The sequence below is a fragment of the Astatotilapia calliptera genome, chromosome 2 (genome assembly GCF_964374335.1).
Source record: "Astatotilapia calliptera chromosome 2, fAstCal68.1, whole genome shotgun sequence".
In the NCBI taxonomy this organism is placed as follows: domain Eukaryota; kingdom Metazoa; phylum Chordata; class Actinopteri; order Cichliformes; family Cichlidae; genus Astatotilapia; species Astatotilapia calliptera.
This window is the reverse complement of record NC_137423.1, coordinates 37,360,391-37,380,446: the sequence shown is the minus strand read 5'-3', so window position 1 is coordinate 37,380,446 and position 20,056 is coordinate 37,360,391. Positions and strand designations below refer to the sequence as shown.

The 20,056-nt window shown below is 39.2% G+C and overlaps 1 protein-coding gene and 1 long non-coding RNA gene across 2 annotated transcripts in view; one reads left to right on the top strand and one right to left on the bottom strand.

Moving 5' to 3' along the window:
- The window catches only part of LOC145420539 (uncharacterized), a 90,765-nt gene that overhangs the window by 56,828 nt on the left and 13,881 nt on the right, over positions 1 to 20,056 (bottom strand). The window lies entirely within an intron of this gene.
- Positions 8,129 to 12,162, top strand: LOC113029626 (E3 ubiquitin-protein ligase TRIM21-like). The gene is made up of 3 exons (XM_026180608.2): positions 8,129 to 8,391; positions 8,553 to 10,197; positions 11,055 to 12,162. Exon 2 carries the CDS (start codon positions 8,555 to 8,557, stop codon positions 10,175 to 10,177), a length of 1,623 nt encoding a protein of 540 aa, XP_026036393.2. The 5' UTR covers positions 8,129 to 8,391; positions 8,553 to 8,554; the 3' UTR covers positions 10,178 to 10,197; positions 11,055 to 12,162.

Genomic DNA, 20,056 nt, shown 5'->3' with positions numbered 1-20,056 from the left:
AATAAAAAGCACTTGTGTGTGATAGATCAAGCTGTGAGAGGAAGATGAAGGGCATGCAGGGGTCAGAGAAATAGAAATCCTCTGTGATCTCCTCCATCTCTCACAAGGACCGTCTGGCGTTAGAAGAGACACTGAGAGGAGACAGATGGCAAAGAGGAAAGTTAGGAGATAGACAGAAAATGGGGATAGATAGACAAAAATATTAGAAAAACAAGAGTGAATAAAGGACTGGATAGGTGGGGAGACGACAAGCCTATGAGCACAGAGCTCAGCTCCATCAACCCTATGATATAGGGATACAAGAAACCCAGGAAAAAGAAGACAGAAAACAACTAAACATCACATCTGGAGTTTGTGCTTTATGCCCACAATTTTACAGCTCATAGTAGTTTTATTCGATGTCTGAATTACTGTGTCTCACTGTTCTTATTTTCATCATATTTTATGTCTCCACCTGTTTGCCCATCCATCCATCCATTCATCCTCTGCTGTTCATCCAAGTCAGGGTTGCGGAGTGCCTGGAGCCTATCTGGGCTGCCATAGGGAGAGAGGCCTGGTTTTTAGGGCCTAGGATTAGTTTTATCCAACTTGTGTCGCATTTCTTAGTTTTGCCTATTTTGTGCCCTCCTTGGAAATTAAAAAAAGTAATCGCTCCATCAAGCTAGAGAATCTTACCAGACATCTGACCTCTGGAGCTTCTGAGACACATGGGTCAACCAATTGTAAGAGGGCCTGGGGGGTAGTGGGAAGGGATGGGGGTTAGTCCGAGTGGGGAGACTCTGTGGTTTAGGTGTGAACTGGGCCTTTCTCACATTTATCACAGTCAGGTGAGTCACTGAGTGAACCTGACCAGCCCGTCCTCCCTCCTCTTTACTGATTCCTAAAGATGATGGAATATCAGAAACCTCTGGGACTTTCTAAGAGAACAGTGTAGGATGATTACTAGAGAAAAGATACAGAGGAATACATGAGGGAATGTATTTCACACTAACACACCAATACTTTGAACTGTTGCGCTTGTCTGCTGAAGCTTGCTGGCTGTCACATCTATCTGGGAATCAATTAAAGAACAGATTTACCAAATCTTATGAAAGTGTGACGACTGATGAGTATTTAAAAATCTTCCTGCTTCTCCGTGTGTCTTCTCCGTTATGGATCAATACCTCTTTTATGCTGTCTATAATTGAAATGCAGGGAGGCTGAGGTGATTTACTTGGCTTTAATTTCCTTGTTCGTCATGAATACTAATACAAGCCCAAGGGCATCAGATCTCCATTTATCTCTAAATGCATACAAACATACATACCCCCTCTCTATTACCGGTAGCTTAAAAATGCTCATTTATAAATGTCTGTACAAATTTAGAAATATGAAAAGGGAAAACAGATATGGTTAGACATTTCAGAATTAAGAATATATCACTCAAGGGTTTTTTTATTCAAGCTTTTACTTTAAAATAAATGATCGGGTCTAAGACATAACAATAGAGCAAAAGCCTTCCTTATATATTGCTGGACTTCAAAATTAAATATTAAATAATTACTTAATCTCTTTAGAAAGGTTTAGCTGTTTTACAAGTAACTACTTTGGCATCTGTCCTTTCCTCTTTCCCCTGCAATTACAGTCGTGAAAAGTTGACCACAAAAAGATCATTAAACTCAATCATTACGCATAATTATCCACAGTTTATAACAGTTCACTACTTAATGGTAAGTATTGTCACCTCACAGTAAAAGGGTTATGGTTTTTAATTTTCTGGTCAGCTGTGGTCTTTCTGGCTTCCCTGCACTGGCTCAATTTAATTGAATTCACTTGTATTTATATAAAATCAGTTCACAGCAGCAGTCACCCCGATGTGTTTTATACTGTAAAAACCCTACAATATTAAAAAGAAACCCCAACAATCAGACCCATGAGAAACCACTTAACCACAGTGGGAACAAAAAACTCCCTTTTAACAGGAAGAAAATCTCCAGCAGAACCAGAGAGGGAGCCAGAATTTAATATTTACTAATGACTGAATACAGTAGTGGTGTATAAACACACATGGAGTGAAAAGAGGTAAGTGAGGAAGAAAAGCTCAGTGCATTATGGGAAGCGCCCAGCAACCAGAGCCTGCTGTGCTCAACTAAGGGATGGTTGAGGGTCACCTGATCCAGCCCTAACTACACGCTTTATTCAAAAAGAAAGCTGAGAGAGTGTCTGGGCTCTACCTTCCTTTCTTCTTTGAAACTCTGGAAACCAGAAGTAAGCCTGCAGTCTTATAGTGAAGTGCTCTGCTAGGATAAAAAGGTACCACAATGTCTTTAAGATACGAATAACTCTGATTATTCAAGATTTTGTATGTGACAAGACACATTCTGGATTCAGCTCTGAATAAACAGAGCTAAAATGGGACAAATATGGTCTTTCTTTATAATCCCAGTTAGTGCTCTCGCTTCACTGTTCTGGATCAGCCGGAGGCTTTTCAGACAACTACTGAGATGAGTTGTTTAAAATATCCTGAACTTTTCTATCAGTAAGCGCTGCTGTTTTTACCGCTGTTAGCCAGTGCAGTGAAACTTACTTTGTACTGGATCTAACGTTCTTGAATAAACTCTCATATGATGTGACAATATAATCTGTTTATCAGGAAAGCGTCATCTCTGAGCCTCAGATTAGCCAACATAACATTAGCTTATAAGCAGTTGTTGTGGTTTAGACGGCTCATTGTCAGCTGTCTGAAGATGGTGCGGTTGCTTGTCTAATCTGCTAAGAAAGAGCAATTATAACAAAATAGGGAATAAACATATTTGTGCACATTTTTGACTGTTAGTACCCTGGCTTCAGTTCAAGACAAGAGACATGAGACTTGAGGTGAGGAGGAAGAGGATGATATTTTAATATGTCAGTCGCATCATCTCTGTCCTTTACTTTCCCACTTCTTTGGTTACATTGACCCCTTCCTGGACAATAAAACACAAAGGTTTAATCCTAAGAATGTTTGAAAATCTAGCTTCAAAGTCTTAGAGGGGCTTAGCCCCAAGTCATAATGTCATGCGTACAGTGACTTACATTTAATATAAAAGGAATCTACTACTTCAAAATGTAGTCAGCTCTTTTCATATTTGCAAACCTCAGTGAATATGATCTTCAGAATATCCATTGAGATTTTTAAGTGTGTTGCTGGGAAGCACCCATGAAATTCATGTCACCTTTTTAAATAAAAAATATCAATTGTTTTTCCAGCTAACTTCACCATCTGCCCGTTTACTCGCCTGGTTTTACAGAATTAACAAACCAATAAAAGGCACAAACTGATCCGTAATAATTTTGTTCAGTATTCAAACTGAATACAAGCTGCTGCTGGTCTTCGACATGTAGCATCCTTTTGAGTTCCTGCCAACTGGAACTGGAGCTGTACTGTGAATACACACTGAAGCCCAATTCGACTAGAATAGCAATAGAAAAATATAACAACCTAAAATAATAAAGTAACTCCTTTGCTGGTAACCAGCAATGTGCCAGCAGACTAATGGCTCAGGAAGCCAAAATTAGCTGGTAGTCTTGAGTGATTACGGCTAAATCAGCTACTTTGTTGACATTATTTAGAGAACAAATGAAAATATGCAGACACTTTGCAAATCACAGCAACAGCCTTGCTTCGATCAGAACAGTTTGCATGTTTGCTATGTTTCAGTTCAACTGTGCTTTAAATCTACATCACTGATGAAATTACCTCTTTATTCAATAAAATACATTATTACTACTACTAATACTACCATAGTTATTTTTAGGGGTGATGTAGCCAGTCGCCAGCCACATAAAATGTGATTTGGCAGAACAACAATGTCATCTCAATCATTGTGTTCAAGATATTGGAGCAGTATGGAAGCTACTGGAAAGTAGTTCCTATTCCTATATATTTTTAATGGATAAATTCCAAGTTTACCAGAACACACAGGTTGACATGTATATTTAGTCCAATATTATTTTTGTTTAATTTACAAACGCAAAACAAAAATGACTGACTGTACCTTTAAGTAAAATATAAGATCCTTGTATTCATTATGAGAGTGCAGATCAAACAAATTCAAACAATCTGTCTTCATTAATGCCTGAAGGTGGCTAAGAAATATGTAGGTTTCTACTTAAGACGCAGAAAATGCTCTAACCACTTCCAATTTCTTCAGGCACCTGTACACTTTACCCTCGGAGAAAGGTAAAATTACAGAGGGAAAGAGGGGGAAGTGATGGCAGCATGGTAAAGTATGGAGGAAAGAGCAAAAGCAGTGAAGGACCTTGTTAAAAGCCCCTCTGTGACAGCCAAGGAAAGGCTGCAGCTCAGAGTCATTACATGTCGCTGAAGCTGTGGAGAGTGACTGAAAAAGAGAGTTGTATGGACCGAAGAGGGGTTTCAGAGGTTGGTACCACGCAACAAGCAGAAGGGTGCAAGTATGGAAAAAGAAAAAAATGGAGATCAAATAGCAGGTAAGCGAAAGAAGAAATGAAGGAGAAGAAATCAGAAATTAAACTAAACTGTGTTGTTTGACCTGCACTTATTGATCTTCATGAGGATACTGGAATTTTTTATCATTTGGTTATTTGATAAGTAGAGTTTAAGCAATATAAAACAACAAAAATTAGGCTAAAGCTATACAGGAAGGTATACAGTAGTATCTATAGTGTCATCAAGGTTTCTGTAATTTATATGTAATTAATAATAATATGTATTTTACTGTATTTATTTATTAAGGATTTCTCCTATTACATTTGTAATATTTTTAGTTTAAATATATATTTTTATTTTTGAATAAATCCTTTATCATGAGAAATTATGAATCTGTGGCACTCTATTCTCCTGTCTCTTTCATCTCTTTCCCCTCACACCCAACTGGTCATAACACATGGCTGATATTCCCTGAGCCTGCTTGTAGTGGAGGTTTTCTTCACACTGTCGCAAAGCACTTCCTCACAGGTGGTTCCAGTTCCTGTATAGTCTAATATTTGCAGTCCCTGCCTTATAGTATAAAACGTGAACTGCGAATTGGTGCTATAAAAATTAAATCAAATCTCAACTTCTTCCCTTTCAAACATTTTCATTTTCTTCATCTATTTAATATGTAGGTGCTCAGCCCCACCTACACAGCAAACTACCAGGACTGTTTGACCACTGAAACATCAGAAATATTTATCTCATTAAATCTTCAATCATTCAGTCCTTGTCTAATTTCAGTCACGGATCCCGAGTCTGGCAAATGGCACACATGAATTATTCAACAGCTGAAGGAGCCTATCAGAGAACCTAACTCCTCTGTTGTTTAGAGGCTATCTTAGATAGTGGTGTAACTCCAACAGTCACAACCCGTTTAATGAATAAGAGTCTAGATAGAATAGCTTATCAGTCTTTACATGTGGAAAATGCTTTTTGACGCTTTAAATCTCCATGCACCACTTGAGGTTTAAGAAAACATCTGGTCAGATTTCACTGCAGGAGAGTAGAGCAAATACAATTCAAAAAACGTTCGCCTCTCAGAGACACGTCTCACACTCTGACATATTGAAAATATTCTCCAGGTAATGTATTCCTCTACCAGCAGGTTTTCCTGTGGTGTCACTCAGGTGGGACCTCAGTGTTGGTTTTAGAGTGCCATTTAATGATCTTTAATAGAACTTAACAGCTTGTGTCCCACGTTTCTCCATGGCTTCCTATATGACAGGCCGTAAAATCCTCCTCGCTGTCAAATTACTCGGAAAAGAAGATGAGAAATGTTCTGTGCGGTATGTTAGTTTAAGAGTAAATGCATTAGTGTCTGAGATTTCAATAGCAGGAATTGCTTCGAAAAAGATATAAGTAAATTTTACACTCAGTTTAACTGTTTCTACTGTTCCGCGCAGTCTGATGAAGTTGCATTTCGTCTCCCTATTTCAGATTAAAGCACTCCTTTTAATCTGTGAACACCTTGACAAAGATGGAGTCATCCTTGCAAACTTTTGAGTGTTTCAAAGTCACGCTCTCTTAGAGTAAATCTAAAGCTACAGTGTCTGGGGAACAAAAACACTGCAGGGAGAGGACTCTCATTTGGCTTCAGTTCTCCTAGGGTTGCCATGTTCCCCAGGCTGATGGATGAAGGGAGAAACTCATCTCATGACTAATTATTTATCTTCCCTCCAGTAGTGTTGTGTCTGGGGGTTGAAAATAATACAACCCTCAGGTCTGACCAAGCAGTAAACAAACTAGAATGATGGAGTTAATAGAGTGTCTTCTTTCTTCCCTCTCTTGAGCATTGCTGCTGTACATAAAGCCTATAGACAACATGGCAAATTTTATTTCTCTTTTTTTAAATCTGTTAAATTACCTATTGTTCTGTTTCTTTTTTCTGTAACGTGTTGTTAGAATGGCAGTTGCTCATTTTCTTTGTGGCCTAATGGCCGATCCACACTACTCTACAGGCTCCGTTTTTTTCTAGTTTTGGTTCTCTGTGGTGTCAGTGAGGGGATGTCTGTAGTGTTTTCATCTGAGGTACCAAGCTCTAGATGCTAGGACAGCAAAACTGTTGTCCAAGTCTTTTGATTGTGAAGGACAGCCAAAGAGAAGAGAGCTGCCTGAAATGTAGAGGAGTTCAAATGGTTTGATTCACATCGAAGCTGAACACAGAGCCTGCACCAAAGCCCAGTAAAAGCTAAATAAGCCTTATTTTGAGCTGTGATTCACAAAAGGTACTCTGCCAGTCCAAGATAAAAAAAAATGGAGCTGATCATGGGTGGTCATAGTAGGTCTATTTTGAAAAGAGTGCTACTTTATATGAATGGGTTTATGGTGACTTTTTGGGGCGGGGTATGGAAACAATGTGATCTTAAAGCCTTAATTTTATTTAAACCTTTCCTATCTGTGGTTTCAAATTCAAAATAGTGTTAAGATTACACACTGAGGACAGCTCACTACTCCATTTTGTGTTATTGAAGTAAACAACAATAGCCTAATTTGGAAAAGATTATGGAGCAGATTATGCTCCTCGCTGCTTGATGCAGCCATGATGCAATAGATCAGATTTACAAATCCCGCTGACTGGAATCAAGTCGTGGCTTGTTGGTGTAACAAACTTAGAATTTTGTGCAAATTGCTGCAAAATTATTGCACAAATGTTACCATTACAACATATGCTGTGCATCTGGAGGGAGACACATTGAGCACTTGTGAACACTGTTTTGTGTCTAACACTTCATATATTGCCATGTATTTTAGCAATTACTGCCAGCTTCTTTGTCCATTACTTTAAAAAGGAAAGCCTTTTGGAATTGGAAGCTTCTTTTTGATACACCATCTATGGTTTTAGTTTGTTTGTTTTTTAGTGTAATGTTCTGTTATAGCACAGCAGTACTCCAGCATTAAGTCAGTATTACAGTTTTTGTCTTGGACTCTAGGGTGTGCTGTAGAGGCAAGGCCTTTACTTTGGATTTACACTGAGTTCAAAACAGGGCAGACACCTTGCAAGAGGGATTCAATTCTAATAGGGAGGTCTGTGTCTTCAAACATTCAGCTCATGTGATCTGTTATTAATGCCTTCAATGTTAGAGCCACATGAGTCAAGTGGGAGGTGGAGGTTTTGGGGGCAATGGGGATAATGGGGAAGAAACAAAAGAAGGGAGGAAAAGACTTTGACTCTCATCCTGTGATGAACTGGTCACTGGATCATGCAGAGGAAGCTAAGGTGCTGGGTCCTAGAGTTTCACTCAGCCCCCGATCAAAGGAAACACTGGATGATTCAAATGTCATTTAAATGTTTTATGGTAGTCAGGGCATTGAGTCGAGGCTTGAATAAGACGAGACTCAAGACGATCGTAATAGGTACGTGTGTGTGTGTGTGTCAGTATATATCATTCTCCATTCTGACCTCACATTCATTTTGCTAGTGTCCATAATTCTCCTGATTGTTTAGTCAGTCTAAACCCCTTTTAATTACACTGCACACTGGTAGTCAGTCACTGAATTCATTATCAGCTGCTGAAGCTGCACCATGTGCTCACATCTACACAGAAAAGACTCACAAATACACAACCGTGAACACGGAAACAGGATATGAGAGAGATGACGCATGCAGCGTACGCCCACATCATGCGCCCACATAGCTAAGTACACACCTATCTAAATATCTTACTAGTATGCCAAACAGAATAAAAGCTGATTATTTGTACCACTAAAAACAGAAGTACAAGGGATTTATATATTTATATATATTTATATGCTCTCTATATTTGTGCGCACAATGGGTTAACTTGTCGCAGGAAGATGAGGAAATGGGAGTGGACTCAGAGTGACCTGTGAAAGAGAAACTAAAAGGAAAAAAAGAGCTGCACAGTTTTAACGGTCTTTTATGCTGCTGGAAGTCGAGTAAAGTCTTGATACAACAGGTAATTTTGCAATTTTTTTTAAGTTTCTTGTCTTTTGGTCGTGTCTTATAGGTTAGGCAGGTGGTCAGATAGTTAGGAAAACATTTTAAAGACAAACAATTTCTTGGTAATCTCACAGTTAATATTGAAACTCTACTGACTTTCACTATCTTTCCTTCTAGACATGGCCTCTCCTGCAAGTCTAATAGCTGAGGAGAATTTTCATTGTTCCATCTGTCTGAGTGTGTTCAGTAAACCGGTGTCAACTCCCTGTGGGCACAATTTCTGTATTGATTGTATCACAGGCTACTGGGACACCTCAAATCCATTAATAACATGTCCGTTGTGCAAAGAGGAGTTTAACATCAGACCAAAGCTTCGGGTTAATCATTTCATAGCCGAAATGGCAGCAAAGTTCGTGAAATCAGTTCAAGAAAAGTCTGCTAATATCACAGAAGAATCAGGAAATGGAAATGTGCTCTGCACGCTTTGCACCGGGGCGAGGCGCCCAGCCCTGCAGTCCTGCTTAGTGTGTATGATGTCCTATTGTCAAATACATCTCGAGCCTCATCAGAAACTTTTGGCCTTAAAAAAACACAAGCTTATTCACCCGGTTGAAAACCTGGAGAGCAGGATCTGCAAATATCACGGTGAACCTTTAGATTTGTTTTGCAGCGTGGATCAAATGTTTCTCTGTGATTCCTGCAAAGACAGGGACCATAAACAGCATAAGATAGTGACTCTAGAGGAGGAGGCTCTAATGAGGAAAGACCAGCTGGAATCAGAAAAAAAAGACGCGAATAAGATGATCGATGAACGTCAGCAGAAAATTTGGGAAATTGAACGCTCACTGGAGGCTAACAAAAATAATGCAGCGAAGGCACTGTCATGCAGTGAACATGTCATGACTGCTATGGTGGAGTACATTAAAAGAGGCCAAGCTGAGCTAGCGGATGTAATTGAGACAAAGCAGAGAAAAAAGCAAGCAGAGGCAGACGGCTTAATTAATGAACTGAACGGTGAAATTATGCAAATAACCCAGAAAAGCCAGCAGCTTGACAACATTTCAGTCACAGACGACCCCTTCAGATTCCTTGAAAGTTACCTTTCACTTACCATCATTCCACCTCAAGTAAAGGACTGGTCTGATGTGACTCTTAGCTGCGACCCGTTTAAAATGCAGGAAGTTATGGCCTCGCTGGAGGCAACAGTCACAAGAGAAATAAGGATGCTCTGTGATCCCAACTTTAAAGAAGTCAGGCGGCACGCTGTGGAACTGACACTGGATCCTGACACAGCAAACTCTTATCTCTATATTTCTGAAGATGGGAAGCAAGTCACATGGGGAACCCAAAGGAGGCGTGTCCCAAAGAACCCAGAGAGGTTTGATTGTGTTCACAATGTCTTGGCAAGAGAAGGTTTCGCCTCAGGAAGATTTTACTATGAGGTTCAAGTAAAAGACAAAACACAGTGGGACTTAGGAGTTGCAAAGCAATCCATCAACAGGAGGGGGGACATAAGACTGAGTCCAAAGAATGGATACTGGACAATTTGGCTGAGAAAGGGAAACGAGTTCACAGCCAATACAGACCCTCCTGTAAATCTTCATGTGACGGAGGTACCTGAAAAGATCGGGGTGTTTGTTGATTATGAGGACGGTCAGGTTTCCTTTTATGATGTGGACACGAGGGCTAGCATCTTCTCCTTTACTGGATGTAACTTCACAGAGAAGATCTTTCCCTTCTTCAGTCCGTGTGCTGAAAACTCAGCCCCGCTGATCATCACTCCTGTCAGAAACAACAAGTGAGGTTTGAAGGGATTGACATGGTGAGTTGGACTTGGCGAGTGATTCCAACACTATTTCCCCCCCTCTAAAACTGCAGCCTGTCATTTTGTTTCTTCCCTCCATCGCTGTCAGCACTGTGTGTCATAATGTGTCACCTGGAAGACAGACAACTTCATGTCTATGCAGTCCCTAAGACATTCACTATCTGCTGCCCTCTGTGCAAAAGTGATACTCTGAAGCATTTCATGTTTCAGGGTTAAATAAATGGTCTTTATGAGCCAAAGTGGCTGTAGCAGTGTAAGGGGTACTGTAAAGTAATGTGTTCAGAATTTTTTTCAGGCATGTTACATCTGTTGCATCTGAATTTTGGGGTCATGACTTAACATGACTTTCTCCTGTTTTGGCTTCCCTTCATTGGCTTCCTGTTAAATCCAGAATTCAAAATCCTGCTCCTCACATACAAGGTCTTAAATAATCAGGCCCCATCTTATCTTAATGACCTTGTAGTACCATATCACCCTATCAGAGCACTTCGCTCTCGCTCTGCAGGCCTACTTGTTGTTCCTAGAGTATTTAACAGTAGAATGGGAGGCAGAGCCTTCAGTTTTCAGGCCCCTCTTCTGTGGAACCAGCTTCCAGTTTGGATTCAGGAGACAGACACTATCTCTACTTTCAAGATTAGGCTTCAAACTTTCCTTTTTGCTAAAGCATATAGTTAGGGCTGGACCAGGTGACCCTGAATCCTCCCTTAGTTGTGCTGCAATAGATGTAGGGTGCCGGGGGATTCCCATGATGCATTGAGTTTTTCCTTTCCAGTCACCTTTCTCACTCACTATGTATTAACAGACCTCTCTGCATTGAATCATATCTGTTATTAACCTCTGTCTCTCTTCCACAGCATGTCTTTATCCTGTCTTCCTTCTCTCACCCCAACCAATCACAGCAGATGGACCCGCCCCTCCCTGAGCCTGGTTCTGCCGGAGGTTTCTTCCTGTTAAAAGGGAGTTTTTCCTTCCCACTGTCACCAAAGTGCTGCTCATAGGGGGTCATATGATTGTTGGGTTTTTCTCTGTATCTATAAAGCGCCTTGAGGCGACTTTTGTTGTGATTTGGCGCTATATAAATAAAATTGAATTGAATTGAATTGAATTGAATTGAACAATAGCATACAAAATCCATTGAAATAAAATGATGGTCAGTTTCTCTCACATGATGCTAGATAATAATGAATTTCTCCATCGATTAATGTCAGTGAATTAAGATGTAAACTTTCAGCAGAACACACAAGGTGCAGCTCTGCAAAAGCTGCTTAGAGAGAGTTTAAAATGTAAAATGTGAGCAAATGAAATGTATAAATTAGTCTGTTTTCTCTTATCGCTTTAAAAACTTGTTTGTTTGTTTTTTAATCACAGTTTATAAATGTGTATTTTCTATACTACGTTGCCATAATGTCTATAGTCTGGCCACTAAAGAGGTTTACTGTAGGAGAGATCAATCAATTCACCTTCTGGATGGACTGTTTGACTGCTTGTTAATGTTGAATTTTAACTTTATGTCTATGTATTTCTTGAAGCACCAACTTGATACACATTTAATAATTGATCCCAAAACATTATATAAAATATTTAATGATCAACTGACTGATTGATGGCTGATTTTTGAACAGTTGTTGAACATGTCACTTTAAATTCTTTTGCCTTTTGTCGTTCCTTTAATGATTAGATATTACATGTAATTCAAATTCAAATTTTATTTGTCACGTACAGTCATACACAGTATGATATGTAGTGAAATGCTTGGACAACTGCTCGTGACCTAAAGAAAACAAAAAAGGAAAAGGCTATGAATAAGATAGGAAATAAATATGAAAAATTAAAAAGGGTAAATTTAACTAGGAAGGAATAAAATATAAATTAAGGTTAAAAATGAAATAACTGTACAACACAAATTAGAATGAAGGGTAAATTTAACTGGGAGAATAAGATAAAATATATAAATTAAAGTTGTACTGCATATGATATGTGAAATCTGCACACTATGATCTGTTTCTCTTACATTTTCTTTAGGCATTCACTCAACAAACATTCATATAAACTAAATCCTGCTGACAGATATTAAAAGCACTGAAAATTGAATTACTACAATATGCAATTAAAGTGCATCTGTCACTTTGCAGAATGAAAACACAAATTAGACTCTCTTGACAGTTTTACATTCCCACATCATACACTTAGTAATTTTGTAGCCACTACTTCCAAAGTAGCATCAAGTTTCTCCCCTGGAGTAATTTGAAAAATCCAAATATTGTTAATTCTGCGCTTCACAAACACAGGGATAAGATTTTAATAGTTATCACATACACAGCTGTGCTGTGCTCCAAATGACAGCATGGTATTTCCAAAATGTGCTCGTGTTGCATGATAAAATCACTTGGATTGAAAACACAGCTTTTTTCTGCCAGACACAATACTTCGATATTTTATTTAAGATGGAGTAGCATAAACAAAAGTGCTTTCAAAATTAAGAGAGCTTGTGCTTAATGTGCCAACATATATTTCCCAGCTACTTCATATTCTAGTGTGCGTGTATAAGATAAGATAAGATAACCTTTATTAGTCCCACATGTGGGAATATGTGTATGTAACTATAAATTGTAACCACTGGATTATGATTAATAACAGTACAACAGTAAATGAAGATGAGATAAGCTGGCCTTTATTGATTCTACAGTTTGGAAATTCCCATTATTACAGCAGGAATAAAATAAATAGATGCAACAATAAAAAAATGATACAAAAGAAAAAGTCTGATATTTTCACATGCCTAGTAACAACAAATGAAACGGAATAGACCATAGTGCAGTAGTTACATGTTAACTGCAAATGAAGTCTTATGACGTGACGTGACATACTGCAACACCATTCGTGGTTAAAGGGCACTGGGTTTAAAATATACAGACCATCTCATATACAGGTACTCCTGCAAGCAGACACCTGGCTGGGGCCTTTCTGTGTGGAGGTTGCATGTTCTCCCTGTGTTTGTGCGGGTTAGGTTAATTAGTTAATCTAAGTTACCCATAGGTGTGAATATGAGTCCCAGTGGCTGTCTGTCTGTGTTAGCCCTGCGTCAGACTGGTGGCCTGTCCAGGGTGTACACGGCGTCTTGCACTATGGTAGCTGGGATGGATGGATGCACTTTAAATGCATACGGAAGTAATCCAGTTTCCATTGCCTTTAATATATGTCTGTTGATTGAATGCCCAAGAAAAAGAATTCAAGAGAAACAGATAATGTCAGGTTCCTGTCAGCATTTTCAAATTAAAAGACTAGTCCTAGAGAGTGTGCAAAAAAAGGCACAATCAAATTTTTGAAGCTGAACAAGAACACACTGTATTTGTTATTGATCCAGTGAATTTTCACCAGGAGAAACACATTGGCACACATCTACACACACACAGTTTTCTTTAAACACACACAACAGGCTTTTAACTGCTCATTCTGTTCACTTGCTTTTATTCAGCCACAACAGCAGTGCAGAGAGACGGCCATCCTGGATGGCTGTGAAATGCTGATACCAATGGAAAAAGAACACTTCAAGCAGTTTGTGCCAGGCCCCGAGGCAGCCTTTGTTTTGCATTGTTTGAAAAGCGATGATAGTGAAGAGAAGTGCAAGAATGAATAATGAAAAGCTACATGTTCACAGTATTTTAATTACTTTCCAGTATTAAAACCTATATTTATATGTATCCCTGGCAACTACAATAACTGACAGTATTGTTGGAATAGAAACCACACTGGTGCCTCCCTTTGTCTTAAATGCTTGAATTGTTTAAAATGAGTTTAATTAACAGATACATCTGATGTCTCTGGATTATATTTACACTAATAGGAATGGCAGTGTCCGTTGGTCAGCCAGGCCCTCATTTTAATTCAAACTGCAATATCTCAGCAACAGCTAAACACTGAGATGTAATTTGTTACATATCCCTGTTGTTTGTGTGGGAGTCTGCTGATCTCCTCGCTTTTCCTCTCGTGTCATCATGAAAAATATTATAATATTAAGGTACAAATATTATTTATTTGTACCTTACTTATAACACTAATAATTATTTGTAATAATATGTATTTGTTATTTAAGTCAAATGAGCATAACAGAGTTTTAGTGTAGTAGCTCTTGGACCTCTCAGGTTGACAGGCTATTTTAACAGTCTTCTGATGTTTTCCCCATGTTTCTTAGTAACACAATGTCAGTTAAACCACAGGAATATCAGTCTTTCTAGTCAGGAATGAACCATTGTGAATCCATTTAGTGCAAATGAAAGTGACAACATGTGCACTGAAGAAGGAACGAAAAGATACCCCCTAAAACAGGAATGATTTTGCAGGTGGTGGCCACAGACCATTACTTTCTCCTCATGCCTACTGACTGATTATTCTTTGGGTTTGCTTCTTTCCAGTGTCCTTGTCACTACTGGTAGCGTTAAAAGGTAGATGCACCCAATTCAAGGTAAACGGGTAGTCCAGCTCTTCAGAAATGGCACGGCTATACGTATTGTCACAAGACTGTTTGCTGTGTCTCCTAACACAGTCTGAGGAGCATGGAGAAGACACCAGACCAGGATATGGTCTGTTACACAAAGAAAGCTGGAGATGGCTATTGAACGGCATCAACCCAGCTGCAAAAGCTGCATCTGCTCCTTTGTTTATGGAGGAACACTGTCAGAGCCCTGCAAAATTACCTCCAGCTACCTACTTGTGCAGTTCAGAATCTGAATTCATGAGCATGCCACAAGGTCCTTTAGTGGACAGATATGGATAGAGCAATAGTCTCTGACTATCACCTGTTAAACTAGTCCCTTCTTGTTGTTGGTTCTCATAAGCTCCTGTTGTCCCTTTCATTTGCGTCAAAGAAGGCTGGAATTGATTCACAAAGGTTTATGGTTCTTGACATAATGACTTTGTGTTATACGTGATGATCGAGTGTTCCCTTTATTTTTTTTGAGCAGTGCATAATCTCTGATTATACTGGGCTCTGTCATTACACTACCTTGGTGAAGGACTGGGTGAAAAATACAATTACACAGTGTGCGCAGGCGTGTGTGTATGTAGACGTGTGCAAATGTGTTTCTGCTGGTGCACATGCCTTTTCCTAACAGTATGTGTATCCAGTGAAGTGCCAAATGTAATGAGATAAATCTATCCATTAGGGTCCCTTAACAAGACTAAATCTGCAGTGCTGTTAATGAGTCGGTGCTCCATCAGCCGTCCTCAGAGAGCCAGAGGACATTCTGACTAAGGCTGGACGACCCCGAGGCATGCTGAATCAGACCCTCTAAGCCAGTAAATCCACAGCTCCAGCTGTTGTATTGTAGACCTTCATTATTTAGCTGTCCGTCCTTTTGGGAGAGACTTGAAGTTAGTAAGCAGCAACAACTTACAGGGACTGAAGTCATGGCCATCCCCGGAAACACTAATCATCTGTAATCATTGATCTGCCATTACTGGGCCTACTCATTAGTCTGATGGAATAATGCTCAGCACTGTGTTTTGACTAGGTTATTATTAGCCTCTCAGTTACTGCTGTAAAAAACATGAACTTTCTGCACTTGTAGTGTATGCTGTGGAACAACTTCTAGCTCATGTAGCAGCACAGCACTTAGACAATTTCAATGAAACTGGAGTTATGAAAATAAAGTGTTGTTTCCTCCAGGGAGCCTTTTTCCAGTAAACAAGTCCATCTACAGCCATCACTGTCACACCATCAAGCTACTGTCTGTTGACAAGCTGAAAATGGACGAGGTGGGCAAGCATTTCAAATAAAAAGGTGCTTGGGTAAACTGTTAGCCACGTAGAAGTACTATAGAGGGCTGGTGCAGGATAACTGGATGCAACTGGGACCCTGCTAATTGTTTCCTCCCAGCATCATAGTAGTTGTAAGTGTAAGCATTGAGAGAAGCCCTCGATCATAAGCTGCGCTATATGTTTGACAGTGCTTAGCCTGCTAGCATGTTTCTAGTAACGATGCTGCAGTTTTGTTGCTTAGCCAGTTAAATTCGATGAAATCAGCGAGTCCGCTTCACAACATGAAGTCAGTTTCTCTGATAACAATTTATTTTACAGACTTGAAATTTTTGAGTTTTTTCAAGAATTACACATGGCAGCATTGATTTAAATAAAAATATGAGCAATCATAGTATTTGTTGCAGTTGGTTGTGCAACACTGTGATTAAATGTAGAGGTAACAACAAGTAACAACAGGACAATGATGCTCTTATACAGCCTTAATGGCACATTTCATAACTTGAAAACCTACAGAGTGAAAAATAACAGCTGAGTGACTTTTCTCTCTATCTCTAAGATGGAAGAGACAAAATTGTGTGGCTTTTCCAGTGACAGATCAGATTTGTGGTCCACAAAGGCTTTGATCTTAAGGCTTTCTGACAGGCTTTAATCTGAGCAGACCACACACACAGACACACACGCACATACCTTTTCACTGAAACCACCAAGTACAAAACAGAGTCACTGTATTTCTCGCCTGTCTGTTTGGGAAAAGTCACAATGTGGATGACGCGATGGCAAGCTGTTTTTAAGTGCTTAATAAATAACAAGAAATTGCTTTTACACAGTGAAAATAAAATGCGAAGCCATGGCAAACACATCTGTTTCCCCTTACGCACAAATTGTGGTGAGTCACGTTGTACTGTAACTCTGTGATTGAGGCTGTTGTCACAAAGGTCACGTTTTAAATGTGCCTGCCGCACCTTCTCTTAGTTATTTACACTGCATTTGCTGCCATAGGTGCAAATCTCTTCTACTGAATTCATATTTCAGAGAGAAATGCTGGAACGTGGGAAGCAGAGGACATTTAATGACATTTAAACTACAGATAGAAAGTAGGGGTAGAATGAAGAGATGTTTTTTAATGATTTCAAAGCAACCTTGGTGGTATTATCAAAATATATAAATGAAAGATGGCTGTCTCTAATCTAAAAGTACCACACACAAAAAAATATTGTTCAAGATTTAAATGGATGATACTCAAGATCTGATGAGTAAAACACTGCATTTACTCACCACACTGAAGAAAAGATGGATATGTGGGTTTTTGATCCATATTCACCACCTCTTTATGGACTTCTGATTAAAAAGAACACACTAATAATACTTTTAATGAAATTGCTGATGGTTTTATTTGACAGGTGAGTCAGGAACTCTTGAGATGGCTTTACTGAAAGCGCCTTCACTAAGCTGCCTGTCCCCTGAAATAACTGATATTAGTTAATTTAGAGCCCTGGTACATCTCTGCCAGGTTGCAAATCCAGACCAATTAGTGTCACCTCAACAGATGAGAACATGGAGCAACACCTCTCTGTCTTGAGGGCCTTCTCCTTTCAGCTGTTCATAATGCAATTAATTAGAAAGCCCTTCTTGAATTAGACAGCACACTGACCTTGATTAAAATAAGGCTCACTGGTGACACATAGCACACAGACTGAAACAGTCTACAGTGCATACTAAGGTAATTCATCACAGATCAACATGTATGTCAGAGCCAAAGGCAAATGAGTTTTTGATTGGCGGGACTGTTGGCGTGGTAAAAGGCAGGTGGCAGGCTCGTGACCTTCATACAGTCCAGACAAGCAAAGCCGCAAGCTAAAGCAAGTTAATCAAAAGCAACAAAGAACAACTTTTTCAAACTGTCTCAAAATAACAGGATTAGAGTTTATCTCTCAACACCAGTAATTTAATGCTGGAAGCATTTAATTTACAGTGAATCAGGAAGCACAACCAAAAATAAAGAACTCTAATTCCAAACAGGAAAACACATACGAGCATTATTGCTCATATGAGAGAGGGCGTCATGATTTTAGTGACACACAGGAGAGAAGTCTGTTTTTCTCTTCTTTCAAAGAGTGACACTCTCCTGTGGCCTGTTGGAGCTGTGAGGTGGGGAGAGTCTTTGTTGTTTGCAGAGTCAAAGGGCAGAGCACTGAGCTTTAAAGATGATGATAAGAAGTCCCCTAGATGAGACAACACAGTGATATTTGGCGTAAACAGAAACTAAAAACCCAATTTTGATATATTGTATTGATCATTTCTGCACTGGTATAATATATATGCTAAAGTCACACATATAACAAGAAAATCTTTTAAAGATGGCCTTTTCTCCCTGTTGCAAAAGATGTCACTTAAGTTCATTTAAATACAAGTCTGACCATCATACATCTGAAGTAAAAGTCATCACACAGAATAGATTTTTCCTACTAGTAACCAACGCAACAGCTGGAAGAGGATATAATGAACTACAAAAGAACAAATTAGATTTTAAAAAAAGATAGGAAAAACAGGCTCTGCATATCAATAAAACAATAAAACATTTCAATCTTGAAATGCTAAAGAGCTCCTAGATCTCAAATATATTAATATGGCCACACAGAAGCTTCAGATGACTCATTGATTTATAACTGCTTAAGCTTTCATGCGCTTGTTTTATTATTCTCTTTTATAAGAGTTAGAAACAGAACATTACAGATTAGTCAATGCAGCAACTGCTTGAGTAATATCCATCCATCCACTGGCTCATCCAGTGGTATATAAAGATGTTTTTAAGCCAACCAAGATAAACAATCTCTCTAGTGTCCTGAGTCTGGCCTGGGGTCTGTTCTCAGTGGAACATCTCACCTATGAGGTACCCGGGAGGCATCTTAGCCAGATGAAGGTTGTGTGCCTCTACTTTGAGGCCCTATCGAGCTCCTCCACCTGTCTCTAAGGCTGAGCCCTGCCACCTTTCGGAAGAAGCTAATTTTGGCTATTGCTTCTGCAAACTGTGACGATCCGAGTGAGTGTCTGTCTTTGCACATGAGGGCAGAGTCCTGGTTCCTCATCTGCTCCCATGTTCCTGCCTCCCAGCCATTGACGCAATCGCTACCTAGAGCTAGTGACTATAGTTGAGGGTGGAAATGTATACTGACCTGTAAGTCAGCAGCTTCACTTTAACATCCAGCTCTCGCTTCGGCACAACATGCCAGTACAAACGATCTGTCAATCTCCCAGTTCACCCTACACTCACTTGTGAAAAATACTGAGATACCTAAGCTTTTCAGGTGACACTCAAAGGTGGAGGGCTTGGCGGATCCAATAACCAGTTATTGAAAGCGGCTTGAATAACAGTCACAACATTAATTTCAAAGAGTTCCCCAAATCCTAGAGAATGACAAGCAGTCGTGAGATATCAGCTAGTGTTCCTCTGCCAAGAATATTAGGGAAAGCTGTCGCTATTTTCAAGTGAGATGAGCTTAGGAGACACTGGTCCCTGCTGCTTTGCAATAAATACAGAACTCAGCTCGTAATAGATTATGTATCTACTTCTCCAAGTTTCACCTGGTGTGAATGATAGCGCGTAACTGCCTTTTCATGCTTTGCCAATTTAACTGATAACCTACAGCAGCATGAGAAGCCATTACAGGTCTCAGCTCAGACAACACATAACTGTCTTGTTTCTGTTTATTTGTTTATTTTCTGTTTGTTACATACAGATTTCAGAGAGTTTTGTGATAATTTTCAGTTATTTAAAAGATAAATAATTTATGATTGCTTTTAATAAATTTTTACAATATTTGTAAAATAAAGTTGTTGTTTTTTAACAACTCTTCCTAAATTGTCAAAAATGAACATGCTGATTTTTATTTTTTTTTTAAAAAGGGCATGATGTGATATATAAAGGATTGCAAATGAATATAATTACTGCCAGAGATGAGGGCCAGTTTGCAGTATTGTGGAAACCACACCCACTGGTCAGGGAAAAATGTTGAACAGTGGTTTGAGGCCAGTAAAAATATAGCTTTTAGCTAGTTGAAAATATTAGATTTTTACTGTGTCACAAAACCTTGTATTTTAA